The 26,247-nt window shown below is 40.8% G+C and overlaps 2 protein-coding genes across 11 annotated transcripts in view; one reads left to right on the plus strand and one right to left on the minus strand.

The window, feature by feature from the left end:
* Window positions 1-26,247, minus strand: part of IPP (intracisternal A particle-promoted polypeptide) — a 71,411-nt gene that overhangs the window by 10,103 nt on the left and 35,061 nt on the right. For 7 of the 10 annotated variants that reach the window (XM_078331584.1, XM_035251295.3, XM_009001144.5 and 4 more), the window contains 4 exons: window positions 25,479-25,616; window positions 23,531-23,653; window positions 19,129-19,349; window positions 5,864-8,733 (listed from right to left, as the gene is read on the minus strand). In XM_078331584.1, coding sequence (XP_078187710.1) covers window positions 8,509-8,733; window positions 19,129-19,349; window positions 23,531-23,653; window positions 25,479-25,616 — 707 coding nt within the window. In that variant the 3' untranslated portion in view covers window positions 5,864-8,508. Of the gene's footprint in view, window positions 1-5,863; window positions 8,734-19,128; window positions 19,350-23,530; window positions 23,654-25,478; window positions 25,617-26,247 lie in introns of those variants that run through there. The other 3 variants (XM_035251297.3, XM_078331583.1, XM_054259297.2) reach the window with 1 other exon arrangement.
* On the plus strand, window positions 22,049-22,552 carry LOC103787193 (guanine nucleotide-binding protein G(I)/G(S)/G(O) subunit gamma-5). The gene has a single exon (XM_002750764.6). The coding sequence runs from the start codon at window positions 22,097-22,099 to the stop codon at window positions 22,301-22,303; it is 207 nt and encodes a 68-aa protein (XP_002750810.1). The 5' UTR covers window positions 22,049-22,096; the 3' UTR covers window positions 22,304-22,552.

The following is a 26,247-nucleotide window of genomic DNA, read 5'->3' on the forward strand; positions in this document are numbered from 1 at the left end:
TCTGATCTTAGTCATTTCTTGTCTTCTGCTAGGTTTTGAGTTTTTTTGATCTTGCTCCTCTAACTCTTTCAATTTTGGTGATAGGGTGTCAATTTTGGATCTCTCCTTTCTTCTCATATGGGCACTTATTGCTATATATTTTCCTCTAGAGACTGCTTTAAACGTGTCCCAGAGATTCTGGTATGTTGTGTCTTTGTTTTCATTGGTTTCGAAGAACATCTTTATTTCTGCCTTCATTTCATTGTTTATCCAGTCAACATTCAAGAGCCAGTCGTTGAGTTTCCATGAAGCTGTGCGGTTCTGAGTTAGTTTCTGAATTCTGAGTTCTGACTTGATTGCACTGTGGTCTGAGAGACTGTTTGTTATAATTTCCATTCTTTTGCATTTGCTGAGGAGTGATTTACTTCCAATTATGTGGTCAATTTTAGAGTAGGTGTGATGTGGTGCTGAGAAGAATGTATACTCTGTGGATTTGGGGTAGAGAGTTCTATAAATGTCTATCAGGTTTGCTTGTTCCAGGTCTGAGTTCAGGTCCTGGATATCCTTGTTAATTTTCTTTTTTTTTTTTGTTGTTCTTTTATCCTTGTTAATTTTCTGTCTGGTTGATCTGTCTAATATTGACAATGGGGTGTTGAAATCTCCCATTGTTATTGTGTGGGAGTCTAAGTTTCTCTGTAAGTCATTAAGAACTTGCCTTATGTATCTGGGTGCTCCTGTATTGGGTCCATATATGTTTAGGATCATTAGCTCTTCTTGTTGCGTTGATCGTTTTACCATTATGTAATGTCCTTCTTTGTCTCTTTTGATCTTTGTTGCTTTAAAGTGTATTTTATCAGAGACGAAAATTGCAACTCCTAGTTTTCTTTGCTCTCCATTTGCTTGGTAAATCTTCCTCCATCCCTTTATTTTGAGCCTTTGTGTATCCTTGCATGCGAGATGGGTTTCCTGGATACAGTACACTGATGGGTTTTAGCTTTTTATCCAATTTGCCAGTCAGTGTCTTTTGATTGGGACATTTAGTCCATTTACATTTAGGGTTAATATTGTTATGTGTGAATTTGATACTGCCATTTTGATGCTAGCTGGCTGTTTTGCCCATTAGTTGATGCAGATTCTTCATTTTGTTGATGCTCTTTACCATTTGGTATGTTTTTGGAGTGGCTGGTACTGTTTGTTCCTTTCTACGTGTAGTGCCTTTTTCAGGAGCTCTTGTAAAGCAGGCCTGGTGGTGATGAAATCTCTGAGTACTTGCTTGTTCACAAAGGATTTTATTTTTCCTTCACTTATGAAGCTTAGTTTGGCTGGATATGAAATTCTGGGTTGAAAGTTCTTTTCTTTAAAGATGTTGAATATTGGCCCCCACTCTCTTCTGGCTTGTAGGGTTTCTACTGAGAGATCTGCTATAAGTCTGATGGGCTTCCCTTTGTGGGTAACCCGACCTTTCTCTCTCGCTGCCCTTAGCATTTTCTCCTTCATTTCAACCCTGGTGAATCTGACAATTATGTGCGTTGGGATTGTTCTTCTTGAGGAATATCTTTGTGGTGTTCTCTGTATTTCCTGGACTTGAATATTGGCCTGCCTTGCTAGGTTGGGGAAGTTTTCCTGGATAATATCCTGAAGAGTATTTTCCAGCTTGGATTCATTCTCTTCATCACATTCAGGTACACCTATCAAATGTAGATTAGGTCTTTTCACATAGTCCCATATTTCTTGGAGAATTTGTTCATTCCTTTTTATGCTTTTTTCTCTAATCTTGCCTTCTCATTTTATTTCATTGAGTTGATCTTTGACCTCTGACATCCTTTCTTCTGCTTGGTCAATTCAGCTGTTGAAACTTGTGTATGCTTCGCGAAGATCTCGTGTTGTGTTTTTCAGCTCCATTGATTCACTTATATTCCTCTCTAAGTTGTCCATTCTTATTAGCATTTCGTCAAATCTTTTTTCAAGGTTCTTAGTTTCTTTGCATTGGGTTAGAACATGTTCTTTTAGCTCTCAGAAGTTTCTGCTTACCCACCTTCTGAAGCCTGATTCTGTCATTTTATCACACTCATTCTCCATCCAGCCTTGTTCCCTTGCTGGTGAGTTGTGATCCCTTGTAGGAGGAGAGGTGTTCTGGTTTCGGGTGTTTTCCTCCTTTTTGAGCTGATTTCTTCCCATCTTTGTGGATTTATCTAACTGTCGTCTTTGTAGTTGCTGACTTTCAGATTGGGTCTCTGAGTGGATGTCCAGTTTGTTGATGATCAAGTTATTTCTGTTTCTTAGTTTTCCTTCTAACAGTCTGGCCTCTTTGTTGTAGGACTGCTGGGGTCCACTCCAGGCCCTGCTTGCCTGGGGATCACCTGCAGCAGCTGCAGAACAGTAAGGGTTGCTACCAGTTTCTTCTTCTGCTATCTTTGTCCCAGAATGATGCCCGCCAAATGTCAGTCTGATCAGTCCTTTGTAAGGTGACTCTGTGGATATACGGGGTTCAGGGAGCTGCTTGAGGAGACAGTCTGTTCTTTATAGGAGTTCAAGTGCTGAGCTGTGAGCTCCGTTGTTCATTCAGAGCTGCTAGGCAGGTACGTTTAAGTCTGCTGCAGCAGAACTCATAAACCCCCTTTTTTTTCCCCCAGGTGCTCTGTCCTGGGGAGTTAGGGCTTTGTTTATGAGTATCCGTTGTGCTGCTGCTTTTTTCAGGGCTGCCCTACCCAGCAAGGAAGCAGCCTAGTCACTGTCTGGCTGCAGAGGCTTTGCTGAGCTGCTGTGGGCTCTGCCCTGCTGCCATGTGAACTTCCCTGCAGTCCTGTTTATATGGGTGTGGTTAGAACTACCTCAGCAATGGTGGCTTGCCTCTGTAAAGGCGGACTCTCTCTGTTATGGCGGGTTGCCTCGGCAACGGCAGGCTGCCTCAGCAATGGTGGACTACCTCCATAGGGGTGGAGTGCCTCAGTAATGACAGACACCCCTCCCCCACAGAGCTGGCCTGTCCAGGGTTCAGCTGTGCTTGCCATGAAACTCTCAACCCCGAGCATTTCCAATTGCTGTTTTTTTCTTTGTTTTTTGTGGGGGTGGGACCCGCTGAGCCTGATCACCTGGCTCCCTGCCTCAGAGCCTTTTTTTTTTTAAAGTTGAACAGTTGACTCTGAGGTGTTCCAGTCGCCAGCTGAAAGGGCGCTGGGATCTGTGTGATTTCCTGTGCAGCAACCCACTGTGCTGGCTGAAACAATGGCGCTGCCCAGGAATCTCCTGGCCTGCCTCCCTGTTTCAGACCTGTTTAATCAGATGAATGGGTGAATCTGCCTTGTCGGAGCTCCAATTGCCAGCTTAAAAGGGCTACCAGCCCAGTATATTTTGTACAGAGAGCTGCTGTGCTGGGGCACCGGCAAAACAGCCGTGCCGGCTGAAACAGCCGCGCTAGTCAAAACAGCCGTGCTGGAGACCCGTGGGGCTCCTCTGCCTGGGAATCTCCTGGTCTGTGGGCCATAAAGATTCGTCTGGAAATGCGGTGTCCACTCACCCTCTGCGCTTTCACTGGGAGCTGCAATCCCGAGCTGCTCCTAAAGGGCCATCTTGGATCTTCCTCCCGCATCTCATTTTGTATTTTTAATAGAGACGGGGTTTCTCCATGTTGGTCAGGCTGGTCTTGAACTCCCAACCTCAGGTGATCCGCCCACCTAGGCCTCCCAAAGCACAGGGATTACAGGCGTGAGCCACGGTGCCTGGCCTGTACTTTTTTTTTAGAGAGGTGTTTCCAGTCAGTCTCAATCTGAGTCTACTCAGATTGTTTTGATAAGGAAACTCACTTCTTTGCTACTAAATTGCAAGAATGCTATACAGATTTAAGACTTGTCCATAATCTGGGCCAGGAGAGGTGGCTCACACCTGTAATCCCAGCACTTTGGGAGGCCCAGGCTGATGGATCACGAGGTAAGGAGTTTGAGACCAGCCTGACCAACATGGTGAAACCCCTTCTCTACTGAAAATAAAAAAATTAGCCGGGCGTGGTGGCGTGCGCCTGTAATCCCTGCTGCTCAGGAGGCCGAGGCAGGAGAATTGCTTGAACCCAGGAGGCAGATGTTGAAGTGAGCCAAGATCATGCCACTGCACTCCAGACTGGCGACAGAGCGAGACTCTGTCTCAAAATCTGAATTAAATAAATTATTTTCCAGAATGGAGGCAAATAATATTTTTAGGCTAATTGCCCAATTTTGCTTTAAAAATGCTATTTTCATAGTCAGGCACGTAGCTCAGCAGCGGCCGCAGTGCGTGCGTCTGTGCCTCTATGCAGGTCTCCGGATCCCTCTGCCGTCATACCAACGTGTCCTGCGATGGGTTCCTCTCCGAACTCACCCAGCAGCTGGCGCAGGCCACTGGCAAGTCACCCCAGTACATTGAGGTGCACTTGGTCCCGGATCAGCTCGAGGCCTTGTGCTGCTCCTGCAAGCAGTGCGCGCTCTGCAGCCTGCACAGCATCTGCAAGCTTAGCGGCCCGCAGAACTGCTCTTACACGAAGCTACTGTGCTGCCTGTGGGCCGAGCGCCTGTGCATCAGCCAAGACAGAGTCTATATCAACTATAACATAAACGCGGCCAACCTTTTAACTTCAGGCTGGAACAACTATACCTTCACCTAAGAGCCGCGCCAAACCCGCGCTGTCTGCACTGGCCTGACCCAGGAACCCTTCGCAAGCAGTGTTCTAGGCCCGCCCACCCCCACCTTCTGGAGGGGAGAAATAAAGTTTAGAGAACAACAACAACAAAAAGCTGTTTTCCAGGTGAATTACAGTGTATGCTTCTTTAAGAAAACTGATTTTTAAGTACATTTGATTAAGTACATTGGCAGGAAACTTAGAAGCATATCGAATTGTTAAGCATTTTGGAGGTAGATCACTTTAATCATTTCTCAAAAAACAATTAAATGTAAAACTAAATGTGCAAGTCCCTAAAGTTAAAACAAAACAAACTAAAAAACTTGTGCAATCCTACTACAGTTTGGTAACACAGAATGCCACTGATAAAGTAATACAAAGAAACAAAAATCTAGATACTTTATTAGTACATTCTTTTAAAAACAATGTTTTAATTACCTAAGAAACAATAAGCATATTTACAGTTACCTATTTTCAGAGATCTTCAGGACCTGTTAAACACTGATTGTCCTGACATTACATTTCTGCCACAGCTGTGCAAAGCACCCCCCTTCACAGTGTCATTTTTAGTTGCCACTAGACAATAATGAGAAATAAGTTGTAAAAGTATTTTGTAAATCTGTTTTAAATCAGAATACAGATTCTCTGTAACTAGAAATAGTAAAGGCACATGAGTTAAAGCTTAGTCTATAAATTATCTTTATACTTTATTCTTTGACATCTTACAGATCTCTATACAGATAGCTATGACCCTTCAGATTTTCAGGATGCCCCAGAAAAGGAAACACAGAGCTTCCTGTCGGCATTACATAAGCTTTTCCTAATAAATGCATATGGCTAAATTATAAAGAAAGCATACTTCTGGATTAAACCAAATACTTTTTTATTTTATTTTATTTTGTTGAGACAAAGTCTTGATCTATGGCCCAGACTGGAATGCAGTGGTAGGATCTTAAGTCACTGCAACCTCCTCCCAGGTTCAAGCAAGTATCCTGCCTCAGCCTCCTGAGCAACTGGGATTATAGGCATGTACCACACCTGCTGTTAAGTTTTTGTATTTTTAGTAGAGACAGGATTTTACCATGTTGGCCAGATTGGTCTTGAATCCCTGACCTCAAGTGATCAGCCCACCTCGGCCTCCCAAAGTGCTGGGATTACAGGCATAAGCCACTGTGCCCAGCCTAAACCAAAGAATTTGGATATGAGTGCTACCTGATTCATTAATGCAATTAAAGGTTTTCTTTTTTTTTTTTGAGACAGAGTTTCGCTCTTGTTACCCAGGCTGGAGTACAGTGGCGCGATCTCAGCTCACCGCAACCTCCGCCTCCTGGGTTCAGGCAATTCTCCTGCCCCAGTCTCCTGAGTAGCTGGGATTACAGGCATGCGCCACCATGCCCAGCTAATTTTTTGTATTTTTAGTAGAGACGGGGTTTCACCATGTTGACCAGGATGGTCTCAATCTCTTGACCTTGTGATCCACCCGCTTCAGCCTCCCAAAGTGCTGGGATTACAGGCTTGAGCCACCACGCCCGGCCGCAATGAAAGGTTTTCTATCTAAATAAGTTGATGATGCTTATATTAATATATTTTAGGACCTTAGTAAAGAAACAGGAAATCAAATCTGTAAGTCAACTAGTTAAATTTTACTGTATGTGGCCAGGTGGCTCACACCTGTAATCCCAGCACTTTAGGAGGCCGAGGCTGGTAGATTACCTGAAGTCAGGAGTTCGAGACCAATCTTACCAACATGATGAAACCCTGTACAAAAAATTAGCCAGGCATGGTAGTGGGGGCACCTTTAATCCCAGCTACTTGGGAGGCTGAGGCAGGAGAATCACTTGAACCTGGGGGGCAGACATTGTAGTGAGCCAAGTGCACCATTGCACTCCAACCTGGACAACAGGAACGAAACTCTGTCTCAAAAAAAAAGTTTTTTACTGGATGCAAGATATATATGGCTCCAACTTGCCAGCAAAATAACTTAAAAGTAACCCCATCACACACCCAGTGAATCTTCCTCTTTTAAATGAACAGAGAACAATTCTTTAGAATACTTCTCAAGGAGAAAATGAGAAGTTTTGAAAAGCAGTTTGGGGTCAAGGGAGCTTTTCAAATTACACTTATGAGTCAATGTCTATAAAAAGTTTCACAAGTACCTACAATTTAGCCCTCTACATCCAAGCAGTAGCTTTGTAGTGTGCTCTTACTTAGGTTTGTCCAAACACAAATAAATTTCACAAAGCTTGATAATCTAATAAAATTCCCTCTTCCTAAAGCCAAACAGATAATTTTCATGACAACAATCTAGCAAAAAAAGGAAGAAAGAAGAAATTTTCTTTCTTTTTTTTTTTGAGACAAGGTCTCATGCTGTCACCCAGGCCAGAGTGCAGTAGCACAGTCTCAGCTCACTGCCGCCTTGACCTCCTGGGATCAAGTGATCCTGCAACCTCAGTCTCCCAAGTAAATGGGACCACAGGCATAAGCAACCATGGCTGGCTAATTTTTACATACATTTTTTTTTTTTGATAGAGATGGAGTCTCATCATGTTGCCCAGGCTGGTCTTGAACTCCTGAGTTCAAGTGATCTGCCCACCTTGCCTCAGCCTCCCAAAATGCTGGGATTATAGGTGTGAGCCACCTCGCCCAGCCTAAAACAGGAATAAATTTCTAGATGCATACTGCCTGCTGGACTCTATAGTGTATTACAACTTTCAGTCACTAAGAACCTTCTATTAATTCCTTACTTGCATTCTCAGGATCGAGACAAAAAATATGAGTAAGCAAAAGCTTATCATCAAGCAAAATGGCATCTTTCTATAAAAATAGCTAGATATAGGCCAAGAGCAGTGGCTCACGCCTGTAATCCCAGCATTTTGGGAGGCCAAGGCAGACAGATCACGAGGCCAGGAAATTAAGACCATCCTGGCCAACATGGTGAAACCCTGTCTCTACTAAAAATACAAAAATTATCTGGGTATGGTGGCGCATGCCTGTAATCCCAGCTACTTGGAAGGCTGAGGCAGGAGAACCATTTAAACCCGGGAGGCGGAGATTGCAGTAAGCCAAGATTGCGCCACTGCACTTAGCACAACAACAGACTCCATCTCAAATAAAAAAGATAGATATTTCCCAAACACCCTCTTAGTATATCTGTTGCCAATAAAAAGTTTGGGGTGAGTGAAAACTCCTGGCATCAAATAAAAATAGGAATGTGTTTCATTGGCTTTTCTCTGTAGCTCAAACTATGGCAATGGAAAATTATGCTCTGGATAGAATTGTGAATATACAGAGATCTTTAAATTGTGTCATCGATACTATTCCTACATCACATAAAGGTTACATTACAACTTATATTGCACTGGAGAAGTAGCTAAAGGGGCTATTTGCCAGGGATCTTCAAGTAAATAATTTTTACAAATTTATAAAATAGGACTTGTCTACACTTAACTGGAGAATTCTACAGCATAAATGGCATTTCTACTTTTATTAAGCTTGGTAATTCTGTGTGAGCTCTTTATTAATTGAGATATATTCCATATCTGTTCTCACTTACATTTTTAGAAAAATCACTCTGTAGTTTTTTGTTTTTCTTTAAGAGACAGGATCTCATTCTATTGCCCAGAGTGGACAGGAGATGGCATGATCACAGCTCACTATAACCTCAAATTCCTGGGCTCAAGTGATCCTTCTGCCTCAGCCTTCCAAATTGCTGGGATTTTAGACATGAGGCCACTGTGCTCAGCCTCATTAGTCATTTATCTACCAAATACATGGAAAACTCAAAGAATCAGAGGGTCTTATCACCAAATGTATGTTTGCTTTGCAAAAGGTCAGATCCTGCATTTTCAAAATGTTCCTTATGCTCCATTATGCTTTATATTTCATAGCACAGCAACACCCGCTTCACAACGACTGGTGATCATGTTACCAATTTCTGTCCATGTATCTGAATGAGGGTTATAAACTTCGACTGAGTCCAAGGTACCTGGGGCCAAAAAATCATGGCTGGAAGATCGACCTCCAGAGACATACAGAAGACCATTGACTGCCACAACACACATGCCTGCTCTAGGCACTTTCATTGATGCAACTTCAACCCACTTTTCCTGGTTAAGAGAGAAAAAAATAAATATGTTAGCAGTGTTATGAAATGATGGAAAGAAAACTACTGAGAAATTTGATATTCCAGTTCTTTTTACATGTCTAAATGTAAAACAGTCTAGTCAGGTAAGCATACAGATTTTTTGTTTTTGCTTTTTTCCTTCATGATCTCTGCTCACTGCAGGCTCAACCTCCCAGACTCTAGAGATCCTCCTGCCTCAGCCTCCCGAGTAGGTAGGACTACAGGTGTACACCACCATGTCCAGCTAACTTTTCTATTGTAGAGATGCAGTTTCAGCATGTTGTCCAGGCTGGTCTTAAACTCCTAAGCTCAAGTGATTGTCCCACCTTAGCCTCCCAAAGTGCTGGGATTACAGGTGTAATCTGGGCACCTGGCCCAGAATATTTTATAATAAACTTGAAGTAGCCAATGGACAAAGTAAATTTAGAGGAATATATTTTTTTAAAAGGTCTGATTATAAAATATGATCAGGAGATGACCTAGAAATCATATACAGGACAACATGCTAAGAAACAGTCTCACTCAAAAATAAGCAAGTCAAAAGAACCACAAAGCTCCAACGAGAAAGAAGCTTAATAAGCAAAGGATTTTTTTTTAAAAACAGAGTCTTGCTCTGTCACCCAGGCTGGAGTACAGTGGCATGATCTCGGCTCACTGCAACCTCCGCCTCCCCAGTTCAAGCAATTCTGTCTCAATCTTCCAAGTAGCTAGGACTACAGGTACCTGCCACCAAGCCCAGCTAACTTTTGTATTTTTAGTAGAGACAGGGTTTCACCATATTGGTCAGGCTGGTCTTGAACTCCTGACCTCAAGTGATATGCCCACCTCGGCCTCCGTAAGACCACTAACATGTTTTACATTATGTTTAGGCCCTGGATTTGTAATGCAAATTGTTAGTAGGTAGTAACAATAAAATTTCATATTTATGCATAAAAACCAAGGTAATAACATTATTAATAAGACTTAATTTGAAACAAAAATCTATTCATTTCAAAGCCATTCATTTCTAATACAGAAAGTACCCTAAAAAAGTTCACTTTCTGTATCAGATAAACCCAAATAAAATCATGGAAAAAGGCATTTGAAATGCCACCAAAGTTTAAAACTTGTCAGAAATGAGAATCAAAATCCTCATGCTTTACAACAAGACATGGAAGTCCATTCTTGCCACCTCAACATTATACTGGAGGTTCTAGCTAGGGTAAGGAGGGGAAAACAATGAAATGAAATAAAAGGCATCTTAGTTTTAATCCAGATTTAAGAAGTAAACAATCTTTTTAAAAAAAAAAAATTTTTTTTTTTTTTTAAAGATGGGGTTTCACCATGTTGGTCAGGCTAGTCTTGAACTTCCGACCTCAGGTGATCCGCCCGCCTTGACCTCCAAAGTGCTTGGATTACAGGCGTGAGCCACCACACCCGGCCCAACAATCTTTTTTTTTTTTTTTTTTTTTTTTTAAGACAAGGTCTCACTCTGTGGCCCAGGCTAGAGTGCACTGGTGCAATCATGGCTTACTGTATCCTTGACCTCCCTGGGCTCAGGTGATCCTCCCACTTCAACCTTCCAAAGAACTGGGACTACAGCTGTGCACTACCACACCTGGCTAGATTTTGCATTTTTTATAAAGACAGGGTTTCATCATGTTGCCCAGGCTGGTCTCAAACTCCCGGGCTCAAGTGATCCACCATGCCTCCCAAAGTGCTGGGATTATAGGTTTAAGTCACCGCACCCAGCCAACAATCTTTATTTTTAGATAATATGATCTTGTATAGAGAAAATCCTAAGGAATACATAAAAAAAAAAAACCATTAGACTATGAGTGCAGCAAGGTCACAGAATAAACTGTATTTCTATATACTGGCAATGAACAATCTGAATGTGAAATTAATAAACAATTCAATTTACAACAGCATTAAAAGGAATAAAATACTTCAGAATAAATTTAACCAAAAAATGTACAAGGAACTGAAAATTATAAAACATTGTTGAAACAATCTGAAGACCTAAATTAAAGACATCCTATGATGAATCAAAAGACTTATTAATACTGTTAAGTTGGTGATACTCTCCAAATTGATCTCAAATTCAATGCAATCTCTGTCAAAAACCCAACTGGCTTCTCTGCAGGAACTGACAAGCTGATCCTAAAATGCATGTGAAATTCAAGGTACCCAGGATAGCCAAACAAATTTTTAAAAGATCCAATTTGAAGGACTCACACTTTCTGATTTCAAAACTTACTATAATGCTATAATAAGAGAGTGTGGTACTGGCATAATGATAGAGAGACATGTAGATAAGTGAACAAAATAGAAAGCTCAAAAACCCTCATGTATATGGTCAACTGATTTTCAACAAAGGTGCCAAGACAATTCAATGGGGAAAGAACAGTTGTTGCTTTTTTTTTAAGATGGGGTTTCACCATGATGGCCAGGCTGGTCTTGAACTCCTGTCCTCAGGTGATCCACCCACCTCGGCCTCCCAAAGTGCTAGGATTACAGGCGTGAGCCACTGCGCCCGGCACAAGAACAGTGTTTTTAATAAATGATGCTGGGACAATTGGATACCCAAATACAAAATAATGAGGGCCGATCTCTACCTCATATCACATATAAAATTAAATCAAAATGCATCAAAGACCTAAATACAAAAATTAAAACTATAAAACTCTTAGAAGAAAGCATAGCTGTAAGTCCTTATGACCCTGGATTCAGCAGCGATTTCTTAATTATACTAAAAGCATAAGTAACAAAGGAAAAAAATAAATTAGACATCAAAATTAAAATTTTTATGCTTGAATAGCATCAAGAAAGTGAAGAAAACACACATAATGGGAGAAAAAATTTGCAAATTATATATTTGACAAAGGACTTGCATCTAGATTATGCAAAGAACTTTTATAACTCAATAATAAAGACAAATAATCCAATTTAAAAACAGATAAATTCAATAGATATTTCTTCAAAGAAGATAAACAGATGACCAAAAAACACATGAAAAGATGCTTAACATTATTAGCCATCAGGGAAATGCAAATCAAAGCCACAATGAGATACCCATTTATACTTACTAGAACAGCTATAAAAGAAAAAGCAAATAATAACAATCATTGGATGTGGAGAAACTGGAACCCTCAGACACTGATTGTGGTTATATAAAATGGTGCAGATACCTTAGGAAACAGTCTGGGAGATCCTAAAAAAGGTTAAACACAGCGAGGCACGGTGGCTCACACCTGTAATCCCAGCACTTTGGGAGGCTGAGGTGGGCAGATCAGTTCAGGTCAGGTGTTCAAAACCAGCCTGGCCAACATGGTGAAACCCTGTCTCTACTAAAATACAAAAATTAGCTGGGCATGATGATGTGTGCCTGCAATCCCAACTACTCTGGAGGCTGAGGTACAATAATTGCTTGAAGCCAGGAGGTGGAAGTTGCAGTGAGCCAAGATTGCCCCACTGAACTCCAGCTTGGAAGACAGAATGAGACACTGTCTCAAAAAAACAAACAAAAAAACTCTCAGACATTAGATAACAGGCAATGTAAAACTGTGATCCCTGAGAAAATGAAACAAGGTAAACACAGCTTGGGAGAGGCTTTCTGAAAAGAGGTACAAGGAAGGGGATGTGAAGCAGAGTATGATAGCTTATACAGAAGACAGAGATCAGAGTTTGGTACAGTATAGAGGTCCCCTTCATAATATTTACAATGTCTACCATCCAATCAAAAGTAAACAGAAATGTGGAGAAGCCAGAAAAAAAATGTTACTCAAACCAGGAATTTAAAAAGTGAACGAGCTAGGCACCATGGTACATGTCTGTAGTGTGAGTTACTCAGGAGGCTGAGGCAGAAAGACCACTTGAGCTCAGTGGTTTTGGTACCGGGAGTTTGATACCAGACTGAGCAACATAGCAAAACCTTGTCTCTAACATTTTAAAAGTCAACAGATACAGATCCAAACATTACAGAGATGATGAAATTAGCAAAGACTTTAAAACCAATATTATTAATTGTTAGGGGATCCAAAGGAAAATATGAACATGAGGAGAGAAAAAGAAGACCTAAGAAAACAGATCTTCTAGAACTAAAAAATACAATATCTAAAATGAAAAATTCCATAGATGGTATTGAACACTGAGATCTAGAAGTCTGGATACTCTAAAGGATTAATAAACTTGAAGACAGAGCAAAACAAACTACCCAAACTGAAGCACAGAGAGAAAAAAGGGTGGGAAAAAATTTAATATATGCATATGTACATATATATAAATAACTGGAGTCCCAGAAAGACAGGAGAATATTTGAAAAAATATGGCAGAAAACATTCCAATTTGATTAAAGCTATAATCCCACAGATTCAAGAAGTACAGTGAATTCCAAGAAGGTTAAACATAAAATCCCAACAAGACACATCATAATCAAATTACTGAAAACCCATGATGAAGAGAAAATCTTAAAAGCTGACAAAAAGAAATAAATTACATATGGGGGAACAAAGATAAAAAATCACTACTGACTTCTTGTCAGAAACAATTTAAGAAATTAAAAAACATCTTCAGGGTGATGAAAGATAAAAAAAAAGCAACCTAAGGCCGGGTGCGGTGGCTCATGCCTATAATCCCAGCAATTGGGAAGCCAAGGTGGGTTCCCAAGCCTGATCACCTGAGGTCAGGAGTTCGAGACCAGCCGGGCCAACGTGGTGAAACCCTATCTTTACTAATAATACAGTAATACAAAAATTAGCCAAGCATGGTGGCACACACCTGTAATCCCAGCTATTCAGGAAGCTGAGGCAGGAGAATCACTTGAAACCTGGAAGTGGATGTTGCAGTGAGCCAAGATTATGCCACTGCACTCCACTGTGGGTGACAAGAGTGAAACTCATCTTAAAAAAAAAAAAAAAAAAAAAAAAGCAATCTAAAATTCTATACCCAGCAAAAAATCTTTCAAAAATGAGTACAGGTTGGGTGCAGTGGCTCACACCTGTAATCCCAGCACTTTGGGAGGCCAAGGTGGGTGAATCACCTGAGGTCTGGAGTTCAAGACCAGCCTGGCCAACATGGTGAAACCTCATCTCTACTAAAAAAAATAGAAAAATTGGCCGGGTGCAGTGGCTCACGCCTGTAATCCCAGCACTTTGTGGGGCCAAGACGGGTGGATCACGAGGTCAAGAGATCAAGACCATCCTGGTCAACATGGTGAAACACCGTCTCTACTAAAAATACAAAAATCAGCTGGGCATGGTGGCGCGTCTGTAGTCCCAGCTACTCGGGAGGCTGAGGCAGGAGAATTGCTTGAACCCAGGAGGCAGAGGTTGCATTGAGCCAAGTTCACGCCATTGCACTCCAGCTTGGGTAACAAGAGAAAATCCGTCTCAAAAAAAAAATTTAAAAAAAAACCCAGAAATTAGCAGGGTGTGGTGGCGGGCACCCGTAATCCCAGCTACTTAAGAGGATGAGGCAGGAGAACTGCTTGAATCCGAGAGGTGAGGTTGTAGTGAGCTGAGCTCACATCACTGCTCTCCAGCCTGGGCAACAGAGCAAAACTGTCTCAAAAAAAAAAAAAAAAAAGAAGGAGAAAAAAAGACAGTTTTAGAAAATAAGAGAAGTTAATCACTACCAGACTTGCATGGGAATAAATATTAAAAGAAGTTCTTTGAGCTAAGAGGAAATGATGTGAGACAGAAATTCAATTCTACACAAAAGAATGAATAGAACTATGCATTGGAACCAAATTATTTTCTGTGTGAAAAAAAAAAAAGAATGAATAGAACTACCAATAGTAAACATATAGGTAATTATAAAAGACTTTCTCATTTTAAAACTTTTTGAATATATTTATATAAAATAACACATGAGTTTTACAACACATAGAAATATAGAAGTTGAACAAAGCACAAAGTATAAGAGGGGTAAATAAAATATATATATACTTTTGGAGATCTAAAGAAAAATATAAACATGAGGACAGAAAAAGAAGACATAAGAAAACAGATTTTCTAGAACTAAAAAATACAATATCTAAAATAAAAAATTCCATAGATGGGATTGAACACTGCGAACTAGAAGTCTGTATACTTTTTTTTTTTTTTTTTGCCAATCAGTTTGAGCTTCTGAGGTTAGCCTTGAACTGATGACCTCGCCTTCGCGAGCGCCATTACCTCCAGCGGGAGCCACTTTGGACCCCAAGTCTGTATACTTTAAAGGATTAATAAACTTGAAGACAGAGCAAAACAAACTACCCACACTGAAGCACAGAGGGAAAAAAGAGTGAGAAAAAATTAACAGAGCTTTAATGGCTGTAGGACAATATTGGGTGGTCTTACTTACATTAATATATAATTGGAGTCTCAGGGGAAAAAATATATATATGTATATATATTTTTTAATTTAATTTTAATTTTCCCACACACACCCCCCAAAAATGTAAACAATTTTTTTTAATTTTTTGAGACAGAGTCTCACTCTGTCACCCAGGCTAGAGTGCAGTGGCACAGTCTCAGATCACTGCAACCCCTGCCTCCTGGGTTCAAGTGATTCCCCTGCCTTAGCCTCCCAAGTAGCTGGGAATACAGGCATGTGCCACCACACCCAGCTAATTTTTGTATTTTTGGTAGAGACAAGGTATCACCATGTTGACCAGGATGGTCTTGAACTCCTGACCTCAGGTGATGAATCCACCTCTGTCTCTCAAAGTGCTGGATTACAGGCATGAGCCACCGTGCCCAGCAAAAGTATATATTTATAAGGTCCTTACTTTATTTTTTTTTTGAGATGGAGTTTCGCTGTTGTTACCCAGGCTGGAGTGCAGTGGCGTGATCTCGGCTCACCGCAACCTCCGCCTCCTGAGTTCAGGCAATTCTCCTGCCTCAGCCTCCTGAGTAGCTGGGATTACAGGCACGTGCCACCGTGCCCAGCTAATTTTTTGTATGTTTAGTAGAGATGGGGTTTCACCATGTTGACCAGGATGGTCTCGATCTCTTGACCTCGTGATCCACCTGCCTCGGCCTCCCAAAGTGCTGGGATTACAGGCTTGAGCCACCGCGCCTAGCCGGTCCTTACTTTCTTTCTTTCTTTTTTTTTTGAAAGTCTCGCTCTGTTGCCTAGGCTGGAGTTCAGTGGCACCATCTCCTCCTGGTTCAAGCAATTCTCCTGCCTTGGCCTCCCGAGTAGCTGAGACTACAGGCATGCGCCACCACACCTGGCTAATTTTTAAAATTTTTTTTTAGTAGAGAAGGGGTTTCACCCTGTTAGCCAGGATGGTCTCAATCTCCTAACCTTGATCTGCCCACCTTGGCTTTCCAAAGTGCTGGGATTACAGGCATGAGCCACTGTGCCCAGCCAAGGTCCTCACTTTCAAGTGATATAGTATATTGTAGATTTCATACACTAAAAATATATAATGTAAACCTGTAATATTATGAAGTACATACTTGGTCTTCAACCCTCTTCCTGGCAATGATTGATGGCTGGAAGCCCATAGTTAGCTTCAGAATCCGGGCTGGTCACCAGAAGGATCAAGACATGATTAGAGGATTAGAACTTTCAGTCCCATCCACTGACTTCGGGGAGGGGAGAGGAACTGAAGTTTAAGTGGATGGTCAATAATTTAATCACTCATGCCAATGTAATAAAGTCTCCATAAAAACCTGAAAGGGCTGAATTCAGAGAACTTTCTGATAGTTGAGCACCTGGAAGTTTTTAGAGGGTGGTATAACCAGAGAGGGCATAGAAGTACCATGCCATACCCACATACCTCCCCTATGCATCTCTTCATCTGTATCCTTTGAAATATCCCTTATCAAAACCTGACAAACATAAGTGTTTCCCTAAGTTCTATGAGCCACTCTAGCCAATTAATTGACTCCAAAGAGAGTGTGAGAACTCCAACTTGGAGCCAGTGGGTCAGAAGTTCCAGAGGCCTAGACTTGGACTGGTGCCTGAAGGTGGGGGCAGTCGTGAGGATTGAGCCCTCAACCTGTGAAGTCTGAGGCTATCTCCACGTAGATAGTATCAGAATTTAACCAAATTAGAGGACACCTAGCTAGTATCTGCTGCTTGATGTATAGGGGAAAACCCACACACAGATTCACTCACAGAAGTTTTCTGTGTTAATGATTGTTCTGATGTGAGATCAGAGTAGAAAAACATGTTGAGTATGTTTTTTTCACCCACAAAATCCTAAAGCCATCACCAAGATAAAGGTTGAAGAAATATAGCTAACTGGACAATAAAAGCAATAAAATAGAATACTAAAACAATCAACATAAAGATGAAAAGAGGAAAAAGAATTAAAGAATAGATTTGATATACAGAAAACAAAACAGAAGGCCAGGCACGGTGGCTCACACCTATAATCCCAGCATTTTGGGAGGCCAAAGTAGGGGGATTGCTCAAGGTCAGGAGTTTGAGAACAGCCTGGCCCAAATGGTGAAAGCCCATCCTTACTAAAAATATAAAATTAGCTGGGCATGGTGGTGGGCACCCATAATGCCAGCTACTCGGGAGGCTGAGGCAGGAGAATCACTTGAACCTGGGAAGCAGAGGTTGCAGTGAGCCAAGATCATGCCACTGAACTCAGCCTGAGCAACACAGCAAGGTTCTGTCTCAAAAAAAAAAAAAAAAGAAAAAGAAAAAGAAAAAACAAAAACAAACAGCAAAATAGGAGTCTACAAACCAACCATATTTGTAATTACATAAAATATAAGGCTGGGCATGGTGGCTCATGCCTATAATCCTAGCACTTTGGGAGGCTGAGGTATGCGGATCACAAGGTCAGAAGATGGAGACCATCCTGGCCAACATGTAAAACCCAGTATTTACTAAAATGCAAAAAATTAGCCAGGCGTCATGGTGCACACCTGTAGTCCCAGCTACTCAAGAGGCTGAGGCAGGGGAATCGCTTGAACCCAGGAGGCGGAGATTGCAGTGAGCCAAGACAGTACCACTGCACTCCAGCCTGGTGACAAAGCAAGACTAAGTCTCAAAAAAAAAAAAAAAAACAAAACCCATATATATATGAACTCTAAAAAACATTTGAAGTCAGAGATTGTCAAAGTGAACTTAAAAACAGACCACAATTATATGCTGTCTACAAGTGCAATTTGTAAAGACACAGAGAAGTAGAAGGAAACAAAAAGATATACTATACCATGAACACAAATGAAAAGAAAGCTTAGAGGCTAGGTGTGATGGCTCACACCTGTAATCCTAGCACTTTGGGAGGCCAAGGCAGGCAGACTACTTGAGGTCAGGAGTTTAAAACCAGCCTGGCCAACACAGCAAAATCCCATCTCTACCAAAAATACAAAAAGTAGCCGGGCATGGTAGCACATGCCTGTAATCCCAGCTACTCAGGTGGCTGAGGCACAAGAATCCCTTGAACCCAGAAGACAGAGGTTGCAGTGAGCTGTGATCATGCCACTGTATTCTAACCTGGGTGACAGAGTGAGACTCTGTCTCAAAAAAAAAAAAAAAAGTAGACTTCAGTATAAAGAATTACCAGAGATAAATCAAAATATGTGAAGCAGCCAGGCGTAGTGGTTCACGCCTCTAATCCCAATCCCAGTACTTTGGGAGGCCAAGGCAGGCAGATCATGAGGTCAGGAGTTCGAGACCAGCCCAACCAACATGGGGAAACCCTCTCGCTACTAAAAATACAAAAATTTGCTGGGTGTCATGGTACATGCCTGTAATTCCGGCTACTCAGAAGGCTGAGGCAGAAGAATCGCTTGAACCCAGGAGGTGGAGGTTGCAGTGAGCCGAGGTCACGCCACTGCATCCTAGCCTGGGCGACAGAGCGAGACTCCATCTCAGCAAATAAATAAGCCCCCTGAGTAGCTAGAACCACAGGGCATACCACCATGCCCAACTAATTTTGTTATTTATTGTACAGACATTCTCACTGTGTTGCCCAGGCTGGTCTTGAACTCCTGGGCTCAAAGGATCCTTTCATCTTGGCTTCCCAAAGTACTGGGATTACAGGTATGAGCTACCATGCCCAGCAGTACAAAAAAGTTTTTTTAAATTAGCTGGGCAGGAGTTCAATGTTACAGTGAGCTATAATAATTATATCAGTACACTCAAGCATGGGCAACAGAGCAAGACCTTGTCTCTAAAAAAATTAAAAAATAAATATATAATCTAGAAAAGAGCAAACTCAATTAAAAACAAACAGAGAAAAGGAAAAACTAAGAACAGAAATCAATATAACAGAAAATTGACAATAGAAAAAAGCAATGAAACCGAAAATTGCTTCTTTGAAAAGAAGAAAAGGGAAAAATGTCCATGAATGATCAATATCTGAAAGACAGTGCATCACTACAGATCATACAGATATTAAAAGAATACCAGGAGACTAAACATCTGAAATCATCCAACCTACCTCTTCAAAGGAATATTTTTCTACAGTATGAAGAGCATCTTGGGTCTCATTCCATCCTCCAATAGAATAGATGCAGTCATTGAGTGCAGCCACGCCAAGATATGCTCTCCTGGTTCCCATTGGAGGAAGTGGAGACCAACGCTTAGAAAGTGGATCATAGACTTCAAAAGAACGAAGTTCTATTCCTTCATTGCTGATGCCCCCAATTACATAAATTAAACCTGGAAATGAAATATTTTTGCTCAGATGCCATAGAAAATAAGATACAAATAGTGATGAAAAGTAGTGACTGTGATCTATGTTTCCTATGCCCATGCTATGTTTAATCTAGGGTTTAAAATATTATTTAAGAGAAAATCGACTTTGTCAAGTTTATCACCTCACTGTTCGGCAAGTTGCAAAAAAACCAGTGGAATTAATTTAAAATGGCATTGACAGGCCGGTGCGGTGGCTCACGCCTATAATCCCAGCACTTTGGGAGGCTGAGGTGGGTGGATCACAAGGTCAAGAGATCGAGACCATCCTGGTCAACATGGTGAAACACCCTCTCTACTAAAAAATACAAAAATTAGCTGGGCATGGTGGCATGCGCCTGTGGTCCCAGCTATTCGGGAGGCTGAGGCAGGAGAATTGCTTGAACCCAGGAGGCAGAGGTTGTGGTGAGCCGAGATGGCGCCATTGCACTCCAGCCTGGGTAACAAGAGCGAAACTCTGTCTCAAAAACAAAACAAAACAAACAAAAAAACATAAAATGGCATTGAGTTTTCAAATAACTTGAAATAATCTGTCAGCCAAGGATTTTCTTTTTTTGGAGATGGAGTTTCACTCTTGCTGCCCAGGCTGGAGTACAATGGCATGATCTTGGCTCACCACAACTTCCACCTCCTGGGTTCAAGCGATTCTCCTTCCTCAGCCTCCCGAGTAGCTGGGATTAAAGGCATGCACCACCATGCCCAGCTAATTTTGTATTTTTAGTGGAGATGGAGTTTCTCCATGTTGGTCAGGGTGATCTCAAACTTCACCTTCCACCCACCTTCGCCTTCCAAAGTGCTGGGATTACAGGCGTGAGCCACCATGCCCAGCCCAGCCAAGGATTTTCTATCTAATTGTCTGCTTGGTGATCTCAGGTTCCAGATCCCCTACTACCACCCATATATAAAACAGGAAAGAGGTTGGGCGCAGTGGCTCACACCTGTAATCCCAGCACTTTGGGGGACTGAGGTGGGCAGATCACAAGGGCAAGAGATCTAGACCATCCTGGCCAACATGGTGAAACCCTGTCTCTACAAAAATAATAATTTAAAAAAATTAGCCCAGTGTGGTGGTGTGTGCCTGTAGTCACAGCTACTAGGGAGGTTGAGGCAGAATTGCTTGAAACTGGAAAACAAAAGTTGCAGTGAGACAGCATGGTGCCACTGCACTCCAGCCTGGTGACAGAGCAAGACTGTCTCAAAAAAAAAAAAAACCATGGATTTTTAATTTTCTTTTGTAGAGATGGGGTTTCACCATGTTGGCCAGGATAGTCTCGATCTCAACCTTGTGATCCACCCACCTCGGCCTCCCAAAGTGCTTGGATTACAGGCGTGAGCCACCACACCCGGCCTAGAAACATGTATCTTTTCCCCTAAAAAATGTTATGCACTTAGGCTGGGAATGCCGCGGCCCTCTTTAGTGACGGCCTATCAGTTACTCAGATGGACATAAAGTAGGGAATTTAAATTTAAATAGTATGTGGCTAAATTAAGGTATCAGAATCAATTACTACAGTATACAGTTGGGCACAGTGGTTTACAATCCCAGCACTTTGAGAGGACAGGGCAGGCAGATCACTTGAGTTTGGGCAAAAAATACAATATCAGCCAGGCATGGTGGTGCATGCCTGCAGCCCCAGCTACTCAGGAGACTGAGGTGGGAGGATAGCTTAATACTGGGAGGCAGAGGTGCAGTGAGCCAAGATTGCACCACTGCACTCCAGCCTGGGCAAATAGAGCCAGATCTTGTCTCAAAAAAAACAAAAAAACAAACAATTACTACAGTAAAATATAATGTAATTTACATCGAATTTCCTTATAAACTCTGGCAATCTACAATTACTTTTGAATCTCTAGTGTTGTTTTTCATCTTCTAAAGTGGGGAGTTACAAAGAATTATATTTTAAGAAATGTAGGCTAAATGTTAGTAAACTTGGGTTTTAGTTCCAGCCTTGCCAGTAACCAGCTATGAAAAAGCAACTCACAACCTTCATGATCTCCAGCTTCCTCATCTATAACTTAAAGAAACTAAAATAGATTAGTTCAGGCCGGGCGTGGTGGCTCACGCCTGTAATCCATACACTTTGGAGGCCAAGGCAGGCAGATCACCTGAGTTCGGGAGTTCAAGACCAGCCTGACCAACATGGTGAAACCCCATCTTAAAAAAAAAGAAAACTAAAATAGATAAGTTCAAAGATCACTTTCTAGTTAGTGCTATGATTTTAGATGGGATGGTAAAAATAATAAATAGAAAACAATATAACATTAAACAGATATAGTTGGCACTACATAATTTGCTAGTGGAAATCAGAGAAGGTAATCACAAAGCAGAAGGAACTTGAGCAGGCTAGGCTGTCATACTACAAGGGAAAGTTGTTTTCTTCTCCACAGGTACATATAAATCAGCTCTCCAATCCTAGACAGAGAATCAGGTTCTAGTTAAAACAGCTTACTACCTACCTCTCAGAGTGTAGTCAATAATTAAAATAATGTTTGTATACTACTTTAATATGCAACATAGAATTTTTAAAATCTGTCACAGGATTATATGCTATGTGAACTGAATCACAATGTACTTTGAAGAAAAAAAAAAAAGCTGAAGAAGCCTACAAATAGAGACCATGAGCCCCTGCCGCGCGTCGCTCAGTTGTCTGGCCCTGTCGACCCACGGCCCACGATCTACCGACCCACGAATCAGCCCGGCCCTCTAGTACACCATGTCTGGCTCCTCCAGCGTCGCCGCTATGAAGAAAGTGGTTCAACAGCTCCGGCTGGAGGCCGGACTCAACCGCGTAAAAGTTTCCCAGGCAGCTGCAGACTTGAAACAATTCTGTCTGCAGAATGCTCAACATGATCCTCTGCTGACTGGAGTATCTTCAAGTACAAATCCGTTCAGACCCCAGAAAGTCTGTTCCTTTTTGTAGTAAAATGAATCTTTCAAAGGTTTCCCAAACCACTTCTTATGATCCAGTGAATATTCAAGAGAGCTCCATTTGAAGCCTGTACAAAAGCTTATCCCTGTAACACTTGTGCCATAATATACAAACTTCTATTTCTGTCAGTACTTAACATCTACCTCTCTGAATTTTCATGAATTTCTATTTCACAAGGGTAATTGTTTTATATACACTGGCAGCAGCATACAATAAAGCTTAGTAAGAAAAAAAAAAAAAGAGAGACCATGAAAATAGTTTTTATTTTTATTTACTTTTTGAGATAGAGTCTCACTGTTCCCAGGCTGTAGTGCAGTGGCACCATCTCTCTCACTCACTGCAACCTCCGTCTATTGGGTTCAAGCAAGTTCTCCTGCCTCAGCCTCCCTAGTAGCTGGGATTACAGGAGTGTGGTACCATGCCCAGCCAATTTTTGTATTTTTAGTAGAAATGAGGTTTCACCGTTTCTTTGGTCTGGTGGGCCTCAAACTCCTGAACTCAGGTAATCCTCCTGCCTCAGCCTCTCAAAGTGCTGGGATTACAGGCATGAGCCACCAAGCCTCAAAATTGTTTCTGATACTCTCTTCCTACTTAGAAATATTTACTTAGATGTTCATGGGAGAGAAAAGACAGTAACAGATAACACTTTAAATGCTTATTTTGCTAGTCAGATATTCCTGCTTATTTGCAATTTTTAATTCTAGCCTTGTTTATTTTGAAAAAAATCAATTATTTTGGCAATACAGAAATAAAAGTCAATGATAGGAGGTAAAAAGCAGAACGTCAATGCTGCTAATAGTAGTCATTCAATACTAACAGACCTAAAATATACTTTTGTGAAAATAAGTTCTCAAACTCAAACAGTTTTGCAGCACTACATTTTGAGGAAAAATTTTAATTTTTTTTTTCGAGACAGAGTCTCACTCTCTTGCCCAGGCTGAAGTACAGTAGCACAGTCTTGGCTCACTGCAACCTCTGCCTCCTGGGTTCCAGAGATTCTCCTGCCTCAGCTTCTCAAGTAGCTAGGTCTACAGGTGCATGCTACCACATCCAGATACTTTTTGTATTTTTTAGTAGAGACAAGGTTTTACCATATTGGCCAGGCTGGTCTTAAACTCCTGACTTTGTAATCTGCCTGCCTCGGCCTCCCAAAGTGCTAGGATTATAGGCATGAGCCACCATGCCCAGCTGAAGAAAAATATTTTATAAAGTCATTACCTTGCATTTCACAGCACCCAAAGTAGTAGCGTGACACAGCCATGTTGCCCACTACTTCCCATTTATTTTCATCAGGATCAAATCTTTCAATGGTGTTCCCTATCTCAGCTCCAACCCATCCACCTATAACAAAATAGAAAAATGTTTATTTCTGGGATAAAGAAATCTTATTTATGACAAAGACCTTACAAAATATCTAAACCAAATACTTCATATTATGGATGAATATCATATGAACCAAAGAGGCTATCTGTTCCACCATCACATGAAAAAGTTAGAATCTGACCACGAGTAGAACTCAGGTCCTTTGTAAAATTGATGCTCTTCTGAGAAAAATAAAAAGAATTCAATTATTTTAATTTGGCGTCTAATTTTCACTAAAGACTAAAACAAAACAAAACAGACAAGCCCCAAAACTTCAATATATTGCATGGGAAAGATAGTATTTTGCAAAACTACCTTTTGAAATGACTTCTGGCTATTCAGAATGTTTATCCTAATCAAGGACAGCTCCAAGTCTAATTAGTGTATTTGGTGTAATTCAAAAAGGCCCTTAATCCCCACAACAACACACTCTCCAATTCTTAAAATTGAAAATATTATTTCCCAAAATTAACTAAAAAATATAGATACTTATGGAAGTAATAGAATATAATAGATTAAATCCACCTTCAGGTAAGTGATATTTTTTCCACAATAGGTTATGATGAGGGGAAGACCCTGAGTTAGAGTGAACTGAAGGAAAATAGGGGAGACTGAGGGCTATGTCAACTTATAAGTTCCTTAAGAACAACCTTGGTTCTAACATTTATTACACAGATAATTAAAGAAATAGAATAGCTTGCTCATAATCATTCACTACATCTACAAGAATAAAAATAATATAGTGCAGAATTTCCTTGTGATACATTTAAATTTTTGGCATATGCTTTTTTATATTAGACATAATTAGGCCACTAGGCAGAGTGGTAAAAATGTTATATATTTAATTAAAATAATGAGATTTAACTACTCAGCTAAAGGACTTCACTGGATGTCTCATCTATACTTTATCTCCAGTGATACAATTTTGATAATAAGAATTTAAAGAGCTGACAAGCACATTTACAGCATACAGTAGCTCCAGAGCTACCTGCAGAAGAATGTGTGTGACTAGCAGCTTGGTCAGCCAGACAACTGGCCAGGCAGGGATCTACCATCTGCCCAAGAACTGATGCACCTGCCCAACAAGACTCTGCCCTGCAGGTGCTCAGGTCCTCCTGTACCATTCCCTGCCTGAGTGCCTCCTCAGGATGGACAGCCCAGGAGCATCACCCCAACCCTACCTACACCTTTCCCTAAGACCTTGCAGTCTCCAGAGTATGCAGATTAAAGCCAATTGTTTTTTTTAAAAAAAGAATTTAAAGAGCTAAAAAGTGGGAAAGATCATCTCCACGGTAATCAGAACCCAATAATTTAAATAATATTAGCTATCTTTACGAACATACCATATTCTCACTTCTTTGTGGGATCTAAAAATCAAAATAATTGAACTCATGGAGACAGAGAGTAGAAGGATGGTTACCAGAGGCTGGGAAGGTTGGTGGGGGGTGGGGAGGAGGTGGGCATGATTAATGAGTACAAAAAAACAAAAACAGAAATAATGAAAAGACCTAGTATTTGATAGCACAACAGGATGACTATAGTCAATAATAATTTAATTGTACATTTAAAAATAACTAGAAGAGTATTACTCTAGTTATTTTTAATAACTGGATTGTTTATAACACAAAGGATAAATACTCGAGGGGCTGGATATCCCATTTTACATGATGCGATTATTACACATTGTGTACCTGTATCTCATGTGCCCCAAAATATATATACCTATTATGTACCCACAAAAGTGAAAAATAAAAATAAATACCTAAATAATATTAGCTCTCTTTAAATTGAACAGTATAATTACCCAAAGCATAGATAGCCCCATAACACACACACACTCCTAAACCACAGCGGGGATGATTCATCGAAGCTACAGTTGTCCACTGTTTAGTAACTGGATCATAGCATTCAGTACAATCAAAAATCATCGAATCCTTTTCACCTGAGTTAAATAAAAGAGACATATATTAGAAAGTATAGTAATGCTAATATATTAGCACCGTTATACAATATTCAGTAGTATTCTCTATTGTCAAAAATGCAACCATTATGGCTGATTTTATACTATTCATTAACTTTCACTTGCCTATTAAGCATTATTTTGAATCTATAGCACTGTCATTTATTAAAGCCCACTTATGAAACAGAGGCATAATTTTCCTATTATCTGTTTCTACACCCAAACAATCCATGTAATTTTTTAGGACATAATTTACATTTTAACCCTTCTATATTTTTTTCATGCATTAGTTTGGGTGGCTGGCCCTGGTACAATTTGAGTTTAAATGTAATCCTTTCCTAACCACAAACAGAAAATGAAACTTTTTTAAAAAGATAACTGAATTTTCATTTCTGGTATTTATTTATTTATTTTTAGAGGCAGAGTCTGGCTCTGTCACCCAGACTAGAGTGCAGTGGAACAATCATTGCTCACTGAAGCCTTGAAATCCTGGGCTCAAGTGATCCTCCTGCCTCAGCCTCCCAAGTAGATAGGACTATGAGCATATGCCACCATGTCCAGCTAATTTGGAATTTTAAAATAAGATATTTAAGAGTAAATCTAACCAAAGATC

The sequence above is a fragment of the Callithrix jacchus genome, chromosome 7, assembly GCF_049354715.1.
Source record: "Callithrix jacchus isolate 240 chromosome 7, calJac240_pri, whole genome shotgun sequence".
NCBI lineage: Eukaryota > Metazoa > Chordata > Mammalia > Primates > Cebidae > Callithrix > Callithrix jacchus.